At 41.0% G+C, this 12,140-nt stretch overlaps 1 protein-coding gene across 1 annotated transcript; it reads right to left on the bottom strand.

Moving 5' to 3' along the window:
* Positions 1-2,030: 2,030 nt before the first annotated feature.
* LOC104966109 (transcriptional repressor scratch 1-like) lies at positions 2,031-6,396 on the bottom strand. The gene has a single exon (XM_010795246.1). The coding sequence runs from the start codon at positions 6,394-6,396 to the stop codon at positions 5,662-5,664; it is 735 nt and encodes a 244-aa protein (XP_010793548.1). The 3' UTR covers positions 2,031-5,661.
* Positions 6,397-12,140: the final 5,744 nt, after the last annotated feature.

Genomic DNA, 12,140 nt, shown 5'->3' with positions numbered 1-12,140 from the left:
GATTCGCCTGAGTTGGTCCCTGGACATGAATCTAAAGACAGTAGGGAGCGTGCAGAGCAATCAAGTGATAAAGCTTATTATCTGAGAGGAGCTATATTCTAAGACGTATTATCTACCAGGAGTTAAATGACTTTCAGGTCCTCAAAGGCCTGATGGCCTGGTTTGACTCTGCAGGAGGGAGAAACGAGAGGAAGGAGAGGGGAGCACAAGGAGGGAGGAAGAGAGGAAGAAGCAGGTGATGGAGAAGGGGGATGATGGAGAAGAAAGAAACAGAGGAGAGGAAACAGGAGGAGAGAGAAAACCAGATGTGCGGAGAGGGGGAACAGCTGTAAAACGATGAGGACGAAAACAGAGATGAGGAGAAAAGGAGAAGTTTGAAGACGGGAGAACGGAGAAGGTGATTCATGGAGGTGGGCGGACACGTTCCTGTCTTTTTGTAACTGCTGGGCAACCCATTTTTGGGATAGGATGGTACTTCATAAAGCTGCAGAGAGATGCATGGTAGTTCTAAAAGTTAACCTCTATAGATACTGTAGTTGATTGCCTTGTACACGACACATGTTGGCATAGCAACAATATACATATATTTTGACTTTTTGCGTGGAGCTAACAGCAGCAAGTTTGTAATGTAGCTCGACTCGAGAAAAGGTTTCCCTCTGCATGATATCATGTAACAGGTGATCATACAAACAAATTACAATGATCATGTAAATAACATTTGTAATACATTCCTAAAATGTGGCCTAATGATTTCAAAATAAATAGAGAAAGAAGGAGACGTTAGGTCTAGCTAGCAAACGTTAGCTTGTCTTCAGACTTGTCACTAGCAATGCAGCTTCAGCAATGAGGATCTCCAAATTGCCAATTACACGGAAAGGTGTTGCTTTGAGGTGACGTCCAGCTGAAACGATGCCGGCGCAGGTCACCTTTAATTCAAAGTCACTGCAAGATAAAGATTAGTTGGTCAGTTTCCCATGCTGCATGTCTGCAATGTCACCGGAACACACCTGGCTGCAGACCCACGGAGCCGCTGTGGAAACAATGAGAGCCAGTTCAGAGGAACATCGTCAGGCACCGTTTCCTCTCCTTCAGTGTTCCTTTTTAGGAAAGAAAACAATTATTTTCAGTCTAGCAAGTGTTCAATTGTATCTCTACTTAAGTGTGTTTCAATTTCCATCTGTGTGTAACATTGCATATGTTCCTCTATAGTGTATCAGTTGAAAACTTTTGCAAACATTCTGTCAAGTGGAAACGTTGGATTTGTGCCTTCACAAATTACAGTAAAAAAAGATATACTTCCCATTTATTTTCTATTTTATTGACTCCTTATGTGCCTCTGTCCTTCACAGTATGATTAGTGTATAGTGTGTGTGTATAATCAAACAGATTTTAAGTGGTAATCAGCAGTTTAAGCATCAATGAAAGCATGGTTGATCGTTGTATCCACAGCCTGAATCAGATAGAAGTTAATACATACTTCCCCATCAGTGTTTTTGTTTCCAAACTCCAACATTTATAGTTCCATAATTAAGGTTATCGCTAAGATTTGAAACAAAGGGGCCTAAAGTGATTCCATACTTAACCACCGCTAAATGTTCAAATACAGAGTGAGCAAGCTGCTGTATTTAGCCATCCAGAAGCCCATTACTGGAGGATCGCTCCCAGCCTAAAGAGTGCTAATGAGCACACTGTGCACCAGTGTTAACCCAGGCCCTCTTTAAACATACAATATTGACAAAGCTAATACAACGTTTGTCCTGTGGAGTGCATAGCTGAGTGTTATTCCATGTAAATGAACACTCTTCTGACTCTAAGGTTAATTTATTTTATTAGCATTAACTGCCTTAAAAGCTACTCATTCAGAAAATACATTATAGGATTCAGAAGAGTTTAAAAGGAATGAAAGAAATAGTCACCTACCAAGTGCAGCAGAGCAGCTACAGCTACTGCTCTTATTGTTTGTATCGGCTCGTTATGATCAACAGAATACTTTTTAAAACAAGATAAGACACAAAACTACGACAAACTGCTCTGGTTGATTAAGATTATTCTTTATTATGAAGTGCCACAAAATGCTTTGTGTTCATTGTGCTTACATTGTCTGAATTCTGGCTCAAAAAAAACCCAGGAGGTCTCCTCTCTGCAACAGAGAGCCAAACCCCCCGAGATAAGGTGTGTTAGATATCGCTATACAGCAGTACAAATGTCTCAATCCAAAGGATTCTTTACAAACCCATTTGCAATAAATGATTATTTAGGTTATCATCATTCTTTAACTTGGAAATACAAAAAAATAAGAGAGGTCAAGCTAGTACAAGGTTTTTAATTCTTCTCTACCTGAATTCTAGTTAGTTTCATTGTGCTACTTTCTTTAAGGTGGAGATGAGTAGAATGGAAGTGCTTATAGAGGACAGACCTGGAGCTCGCCCAGAGACAGACGCACACGCAGCTTTCCTGCTTCAAAACCGGCACAAACAGCCGCCCAACAACATCTCAACAAATACCCTTAAGACATTTAGACTGCAGTGCAAAGTTTCAAAGAGTTTTTTCATACACAAAGATACGATTAATGGTACATAAACAGCAGCGGGAGACATCGCTGCCAGAGAGCCCATCAGTGGTTTCTGTAACAACGTCGTACCCTAAACACTTTGATCTGTAACGACAACAGGAACTGTCCTATCGCTTTTCTTGCTCGCATCGAGATTCAATAAAAAAACTATTTTAAAGTCAGCAGTTAAAATAAAAACCATATTATTCGTTATATCTCTAAGATGTTTTCAGAGAAATAAAGGTAATGCTGTTTTCTTTGCATATACTGTGCCGTACTCAGGCTTTTTAATATACAAATGAACTTGTGTTATTTATTATGAGAATTTGGACAAGTCTGAAAAATCACTGATAACGAGACAAATGCCCGCCCTAAGAAGTTAAAGCTCTATGACTAAATGTCTGATACAATTCAAGTGATTGCAGCTGAAATCAGGCAGAGAGATAAGAGACCTGTAGTTTGCTGACTCACACTCTCACTGTTTCTATCACAACAGAAACCGCCTCTTTCTCATTGACTTCTTACAATCAAATACTTCTTTGTGAAAGACTTAAAGATCCTATTGTCTCCAGCAACACAAGCCTTTCAATGCAAAATGTTTACTTCTCACTTCAGAGCAGATCTGTCCACCTTTGATGTCACACAGGTCCAATAACTTTATCTCTGGGATGTTAATTAAATTAGGTAATGGGTCCATGTATCAGTGCAGACTCTCCTTTTGTCCCTAAAACCCTAAATGGTGTTGGATATCAATCAACTCCATCTCTAATTGAGTAATCTTATGCCTGAGGAAGCACTGTAATCATCAAAACTTCCTCTGTCAGAGATTCACATTTAAATATTAAACCCATTTTCTTTTCAATTGTTGGAAGATTGACTGTAGACACAAATTCTCCCCGTGTGTTTCTCATCAAAGCTCCAAAGCAGGCACTGTGTGCTCTCATGTGTGGGCATGCAAAGTTACAATGATAAATATGGCATTTAAAACAAGCACTTGATGTTTTGTGCAGACCTTTGTCCTTAGTCTGTCTCTCAGGAAGCTCCAGGGATCTGTAGAAAATGTTTTTGAGCTGCAGAGAACTGGGTTCAGCAACACTGGTATTGGCCGCCTAAATAAAAGGTTAAACCATCTATGGGTTGGGGTGGATTAGAGTTAGCCTGTCTGTAGGTAAATCGCTCATAGAGTTAGCCCATGGTCGGCCCAGTAGGGCTAAATGGGGCCTACTGCAGAATAATCGTTGCCAAATGTATCTGTCGGACTGTAACGGTTGAACCTTCCAGCTAAAGTGCATGCTTTCTCTGCGGTTGAAGAATGCACGCTTTATGGTTTGGAAGTGCACTGGAAGGCTAGTTGAATAATGCATTGCATTTCAAGTTGACCTCGGTCCAACTTCAACAATGCGCCAAACTCGGATTTCAATTGAAGGAATACTGAGTTGCTACAGTACGAGCACTATACCTGCTATCATTTTGGTAACCATTGTGATATTAAAAGATCTATTAAAGCCCATTATTATTTGGCTGCATGACACAGAACATTTGTTTTATGCCGTTTTAACATCTGCGTACCTTTTAATAATCTGTTGAATGTCCAATGATCCAGTCCGACTAAACTTGTCAAGCTTAATCCAAGATACTGTTAGCAGCCTTATGTGATGCTAGAGTTAGTTTAGCATAGGTCTGACGGTTTAGAGTTAGCCTAGCAAAGTTCTAACAGGGTTAGCGTTAGCCTAGCACAGGTCTGACAGGTTAGAGTTAGCCTAGCACAGGTCTGACAGGGTTAGCTTTAACGTAGCACAGGTCTGACAGGTTAGAGTTAGCCTAGCACAGGTCTGACAGGTTAGCGTTAGCCTAGCACAGTTCTGACTGGTTACAGTTAGCCTAGCACAGGTCTGACAGGGTTAGAGTTAGCTTAGCATAGTTCTGACAGGGTTTTAGTTATCCCACAATAGGCCCACACCCAGCAGGCAGCTGACCCCAGCCTCTCTAGCCTACATCCTACGTTAGTTCTACTCACTAAGAGGCAGGCAGTGCATAACAAGAGAGGAAAGACAGGACTTTTCTTTTTGTTACTCTAACACTACATTGGCATGTTCCCTGATGTCTGTAATATTAGTTTTTTTCTTCTGTTTATGACTATAGGTGAAGTAAGACATACCTGATTTTTAAACTGCTATACAGTAGTAGGTAATACTTCATAACTTCATCATAAAATACCATGCATTAGGTGATTATTGCTTTTAAAGAGTCCTACTGAGGCTCCAAGAGAAAACATATTGCCCTCACGCTCTATTTATAGGAATTTGGCAAAAAAATCATAAGCTTTTTATGACGTTGGCATAGATTTCATAATTTTTTTGCATGCAATAACATTAGTACGAAAAGAAAAAAAAGGTAAACAACATAATAAGAAAAAATAGTACTTAAAAAAGTGACATATGCTTTGGCCTGTAGTGATAAAAGAGGTTGGCAAATATCCTACATACATATACAGAAATTAAAGTGCAACAAATAAGTTAACGCTATCACTTCAATGTGATTCAATCAAGTATAAAGATATAACAAATACAAAATCATGTTCAAATAAATAAGTAAATAAATAAATAGTTTTTACCTCAGTAGTGGAGAGAATATGGTCACTTGGTGCAGCAGAACATTATTATTATCATTATTATTACTATTATTATTACTATTATTCCCCAAAAAACAAAATGGGAAGGAGAAAACCTCTTTCACTGCGTCTCAGTGCAGGTAACCATGGAGATATAGGCTTATTATTGTCTGTCGTCCTCATCAGTGTCCCAAAGTCTATGTATCTAGATGCCAGAAGGAAGCCGTGTTAGTATTATTGTCTCCATCCAGAACGGACAGAGGAAGAGGAGGTGAAGAGTTTTTGAGGAAGTGCATGCGTCGATCAGTTAAATCCTTAAGTGGACAAATCTCAAGGAGAAAAATTGTGCTATCATCATGAATAGGCTCCGTTAGAGAGGAGGAGGAGGAGGGAAGCAAGGTCATATTCTGACCAAAAATAGATTGTTTGTGTCTGCAGTTCAGTCTGTAAGGATAATGGTAATCTATGTCTGCAGTTTGTGTTTTATCTATGCAGGGGGTCATGCATCGAGGGGGCCGAGAGGAGAGTAGGGGCCTTTGAAGCAAGCGGACTCGTAGTGCTTGTTCAGATAACTCTTGAGCGCGAAGGTCTTGTCGCAGCGTTTACACTTGAAGTGCTTGAAGGCCGAGTGGGTCTGCATGTGAGCGCGCAGGTTGGAGCGGTCGGCGAAGGCCTTCCCGCAGTGGGCGCATCCGAACGGCTTCTCGCCCGTGTGAGAGCGCATGTGGCCCTGTAAAAGCCACGGCCGACTGAAGGCTTTCCCACACACGTCACACTTGTGCTTGAGGTCGTGAGTGAGCAGGTGCATGGCCATGGCGGGCATGGACACGTACACCTTCGCGCAGGTCGGACATTTCTTCGCCATCTTGCTGTCCAGCGAGCGGTGTGTCTGTTTGTGCCGGCTTAGGTTGGAAGACGTGGCGTAGGTTTTGCCGCACTCGTTGCAGCTGTGCCTCTGGATGGTCCGGGGGCTGCTGATGGCTTTCCTCCTCGAGCGGCCATCGCTGATGAAGAAGGCGTCGACTGAGTAACCGTCGCTCACCGCAGCGTCCCCGTTGATGTAGCTGTCAGTGATTTCTGAGCTTGGACTGTCAGGGGACTCGGAGTCAGGGGCCCCGTATTCACTGTGGACCCCGTCGTAGGGGGGCTCAGGGGAGGGCACCTTGAGCCCGCCGTCACTCTCACCATCGTACACGACGGGGCTGATGTAGTCACTGATGTAACCAGCTGCCATGGAAGAAAGAAAACAGTGAGAGGTTATAGAAATTAAAGGAGACATATGAGTAACATTTTCATGTGGTTATAATTTTTTTTATAGAGCAAGCAGCAATGTTTCTCACACTGTCCTTCTAAATAAATCAGTTTTAACTCTTTGTGTAAATTGCCCCATTAAAGTGCGGTAAAGCCACCCCTCCCAAAAATGCCCGGTGTGCTCTAATTGGCTTGCTATAAAGATAACTGCACCTTTGGAAAGGTGATTCTTAGACTGGGTGGAGAAACTCAAATTAGGGGTGCTATATTTTAATGAACCTGCATGTGACATGGGGAGCCACATCTTGTTGAATCATATGTTGTCCGACTGTGGCAGCCCACATAAAACACACACAAGTTGTTATGACATGTACATTTAAAAAGAAAAACAACATAAAAGCTGTTTATAGTGAAACATGGCAATGGAAACAAAGACGTAGGGCAGGGGTCGGCAACCCCTGGCACGCGTGCCAGCATTGGCACGCGGCACCGTAACCAGTGGCACACTAGGAATAAGTGGAATAAGTGTGCAAAAATATTTAAATTGTATTTTCGGATCCTGAACGAGACCGCCGCCAGAGCGCGTCTCCCCGTTACCTGCAGAAGGAAGCCATGCACGCAACGCAGCCCCGCTCTCTTTAACTCCAGGTGACTTTCTGCCGCTTTCCTCCGTGGTGCAGTGCTGATCGTTTCACCACGGAGGAAAGCACTTCACTAATTGCAGTACCCATAAGGAGCTGTACAAATGCCGCAGTTTTTGCGTGGCTGTGTATTTAGTTGAAAGCCCANGTCCCCGATCAGGCCTAAAGTATGGAGTGTGGACTGCTACTTGGAGAGGTCCCAGTTCACCTCCTGCCCTGCCGTGGTGCCCTAGAGCAAGGCACCGGAGTCCGGTGCCTTGCTCTAGGGCACCACGGCAGGGCAGGAGGTGAACTGGGACCTCTCCAAGTAGCAGTCCACACTCCATACTTTAGGCCTGATCGGGGACTTGAACCGGCGACCCTACAGCTCCCAGTCCAAGCCCCTACTGACTGAGCCACTGCCGATTAGCAGAAAAGGTGGAATTATTTTTAGAATATCTTAATTCTTTGATTCTCTTTAATTCTTCGAATTCTCTTCCTTATTCATTTAAGCTGAATCTCCCGATCCACCTGAGTTGATGGCAGGTTATTCAGATCACCTGTTGGCTGCTAATTAATAACTGAGAGCAGCTGGGTGCATTCCCCTCTCGGCCAATCAGAGTGTGACTGGCACACTGATCCTTCTTCCACTTAATGCAAAACCCATTTAAATTGTCATACCGAAACTCTGACATGTAGGCCCTTTCTAAGTCTTCTTTGTGGTATTAGGTTTTCTGATTGAGGGTCATTATAAGCTTCCCTAAAATCTAGCTGGAGTCTATATGAAACAAAAAAATGTCCACTAGTTGAACTAATTTATAAATTCTTGCCTCATACAGGTTATGACCATAACTTTAACATCTGAAGGGTTTATTATGTTATCTTTTGTATTTTGGTTTATTTTTGTACAGAAAACCCCCTTCACACACTACAGAGTGCCACAGTGACGCATCGTAAAACCCGGAAGTAAACTATTTCTGGTTCCTTCGACAAAAACGTAATGCAATTTCTCCATAGGATTTTGGAAAATAGCTCGAAATAAGGTCTGTGGTTGACACACATTTAAGAGACGGATCACGTTTTGTTCAGCCGGATAATCTACCTTACTTTTATAATTTTCTAATCATAAATCTAGTCACCAGAAGCAAAATGCTAACGCGTTATGCTATAAACGAACTACAGCAGGGTCGCTGCTTCAACCTCACGCCAACTTAAGATCCATATTCAAAACTACAGATTCAAAATTGTACAAGTTGAAGCGTTTGTTTTAACAGTTTGCAGGAGGCAGGTACTTGCTTTCAAGCAGAACACGGGGAAAAACAAACTTAGCGGGAGAAATTGCATTGCGTTTTTTGTCGAAGGAACCGGAAGTGGTAAAATGTTAACTTACTTCCGGGTTTTAGGAAGTGTGGCACTCTATTCCTCATTATTGTAGAGGTATCTCTTCAATATCATTAAAAGGGTATTTTTCATCGTGAAAGCAATTGTGAGATTTGTTTCTCCAAGAAAATATACTATATATATGTTTATGTTGTTTGAAAATGGATCAAGGTTAATTTGTAGTGCTTTAAAAAACAATGACAGCCTTTAAATATATTCTAAAACGGTTATTAAAAAGCCAAGAACATATGAATAAAACATGCTTGAATTGATTAAGACAGGTATAAAATAACAAGAATAAAAGCTACAGTGCTGTCATTACTGCCACATATTTTCATTAAATGGACATTTTTGCACAATGTCCTACAATTCAAGACATTTCTAAGGGTTTGAGCATGCTTTCACTGCAAAAGTACATGTAGAACATTCACCACTGAGAACTATTTAGCTCCTGAAGTGAAGAGAGGTTTCTCTAAAAGCATACGCCTTACATAACAGGCTTTAAAATAAAAGATACTGTATGTCCATGTACGAGTGAGCCTGTCTTCAATCTTTTATGCTCATCTCTTTTCAAGGCTTAATAGATCTAATGTAGTGAAATCAATGAAAGATTTTAGCGCTGTCCTTGGTTCACCTTTTATTTCACAGAGCTATTAGTCACTGATACTATTTTGGGAAGTAAATTGCCAATTTCCATTGACGTCCATTAATAAGAACTCCTCGTTTTTCCTTTTATCATTTATCAAAATCACATGAGAACAATTATTTTGGGACCGTATTAAAAACATGGAAATATATGAATAGAACCTCTGCAATGAATTCATCTATTCGCCTTCTGACCAATAATGATGTTTTAGGCATGTGACCTGGAGAATAATCACATAACTAGACGTTTTAATGTGAGTAAATATGGATAATCCTTATGCACAATCATTTTCTGTGTTTTCTAAAGGCCTACCCAGCCTGATAACAAAGCCCCAAGTGAGCTCCTAAGAGCTTGTTATGTAGTGAAGTGTCAGTGGAGTGTCAGGGAGGGGGGCCTCTTGAGCTACGCTAGCTGTCCGAAAGGCTGATTTGTGTGTCGACTAAAAAGGTCCCTAAAGAAAAAGCCTGCTTGGTTTTTTTTCACGGCAAGCTCTCTGCGGGTATTTCCTCCACGAGCTGGGACAGAATCAATGTTTGTTTTTGTCTTCCTACTTGCTCCTCTTAACGTGATATGTGAGTGTGTTGATAGGTGGTTAAACCTGACACCAGGCTCTCAGCCAAGAAAAAGACACACAGGCTAAAACTAGGATATCATTTGTTTTGTGCTATATTTCTAACTTCAGGATTTGTATGTGCTTTTGTTGTTTCTGCAGCCCAACGACCCGGTAACAAACATCTGTCAGGCGGCAGACAAGCAGCTCTTTACTTTGGTGGAGTGGGCCAAGAGGATCCCACACTTCTCTGAGCTGCCACTCGACGACCAGGTCATCCTCCTACGAGCAGGTTGGTCAAAAAGGGCCAATAAAAAGGTCATAAAAAAGCAGAAAACGTTCCTCAAATGCAGGCCGAATGTGTTGTGCTTGAATAAATCACCAAACAAATAATGACAATAAATGAAAATAAGGGATTTTATTCCATTAAAACCCCTCCAGTTACAGTAGAAACTCTGGTAAATGCTCCAAAACCACTTGGATTTAGCATCTTTTGGACATAATAAGAATATGTCCAATTTAGCTAAGTTGTAAAATAAATGAGAAACTGTTCTAAATAATATGAAACACCTTGTCTTGAACCAAGTATACAACTCTAAACCGCTAGCATACAGCTCCAATTAAGTATTTGACAGCATGCTAACAGCTAACTAGATACATACGATGCTGTTAAGTGCTAGCTAAATAACTATTGTGTTTCCTTGGTTAAAATAACAGGGCGTTTCATTTCTAGGATTCTGAACAGCAGTTAATACCCTCTGGTGATAGAATATAGATTTAAAAAGAAAACTGTCTATGAAAAGTAGCCGATGAAAGAAATTAGAAAACTGTGAAATAAAGATGCTAAGGCTAGCTGTAGCCTATTTCGGTAGAATAAATTCACCAACCAGGCCACAACCATGACATAATTCCAGGTCATGTGACTGAGATGAGAGTCAGACCCACCAAGGTCACAACAGCTCATAGTGAGTTTAGTTTAGTTTTTATTAGGATCCCCATTAGCACTAGCATGAGCATTGGCTATTCTTCCTGGGGTCCTCACCCACACAAAACATACATAATACAAACCAGAACAGAACAACTCATCATTTCATGAAAAGTGCATGGTAAGGAAGTGAAAGCAAAAACAAAACAGAAAAAAATAGTCATCACATTTTAGCCATCATCAAGTCAAAACCTAAACAAAATTTTACCAACAATATAATTTACATGATAATACTAATTACTAATTACTAATTGACCCACAAGTACAGTTCAAATTTAATTTGTAGTTCTCAGATATTGTTTTAGCAAATGTTTGAAATGTATGTTTGAGTTGTCTTGAATGATATGGACCGGTATGTGCTATAGCCTATATGGGAAAGTATGCTAACCGTTCACGATCAAAGTGACAGCCACGTAAAACATGGAGTGAATTATCTGTCACTTTTCTTCGATTCACTAACAAGAAATGAGGTCTTTTGGTTTCTTTCAACACATTGTCCTTGTTGCCTGCCTGTCGCTCCAAATTACACCATTATATTCTAAATCCACCTTGAGGAAAACAATTCTATTACACAGCCTGTCCCGCATTCTAATAAAAAAATCCTTATCCTTAGCGCAGACAATGATGGAGAGACATTATTCTGGAGAGCTTGTCTCTTTCTCGGCTCTCAGGTTTTCTATAAATAACTGCTTTAGTTCTGCTGTATCACAGATAAAAGCATCCCGGCTCCTCTCATACCCGACTCAACTCTGGGGAGAAGAGGCGAGTGTTGCCAGGCAGAACAGTTAAAGGAGCCCTGTCACTCAAAAGCCAGCGTCTTGTGTATGCGCTGCTCTCTGCGTCGAGCCCCTGCTTTGGCACATCAAGCCTGTTGTCTTTATTGTGATGGCAGGCGCGGTTCATCCCTTTTTACACGCTTGTCTCCTCAGAAAGCATGATTCAAATGTCTCAGGAATAACCTGATGCCCGCGCTTGAGAAATCTGCACGCTTTTACGGCGCAGCGTAATTGATTCATTGGAATTCCCTCCCTTTGTTGTCAGTTTCATTTTGCCTCAATTCTATGTGAACTTTTGTACTGGGATTTGCTTGTTTTTCGCTTCTCATATTTTCCCTCGATCCCTCTGCCGCAGGTTGGAATGAACTCCTCATTGCGTCATTCTCGCACCGCTCGATAACGATCAAAGACGGGATCCTGTTGGCGACCGGGCTGCACGTCCATCGCAACAGCGCCCATAGTGCCGGAGTGGGCGCCATCTTTGACAGGTTATTATTACCGTATTACTGAACTTTATTGTCTTTGAACTACCACTTTCAATTATAATGGGTTTTTACATTGTATGTTATGGCTTTATAAATGGTTCATTCATAAATGTTTTACAAGTCAGTTAAAATAAAACATATGCAATCTTTTGAAAAGTTATTTTGACAGTGATAACATTTTATCCACACTAATGCTTTGTATTTTAATACATGTATTAATGCTTTCATCGATAAGTAATAAGCCATAATGATAGGTTTTGAAAAATCGGGTTTATATATATATGT

The sequence above is a fragment of the Notothenia coriiceps genome, unplaced genomic scaffold (assembly GCF_000735185.1).
Source record: "Notothenia coriiceps isolate Sejong01 unplaced genomic scaffold, NC01 NC01_scaffold00037246, whole genome shotgun sequence".
In the NCBI taxonomy this organism is placed as follows: Eukaryota; Metazoa; Chordata; class Actinopteri; order Perciformes; family Nototheniidae; genus Notothenia; species Notothenia coriiceps.
This window is presented reverse-complemented; position numbering and strand designations above follow the sequence as displayed.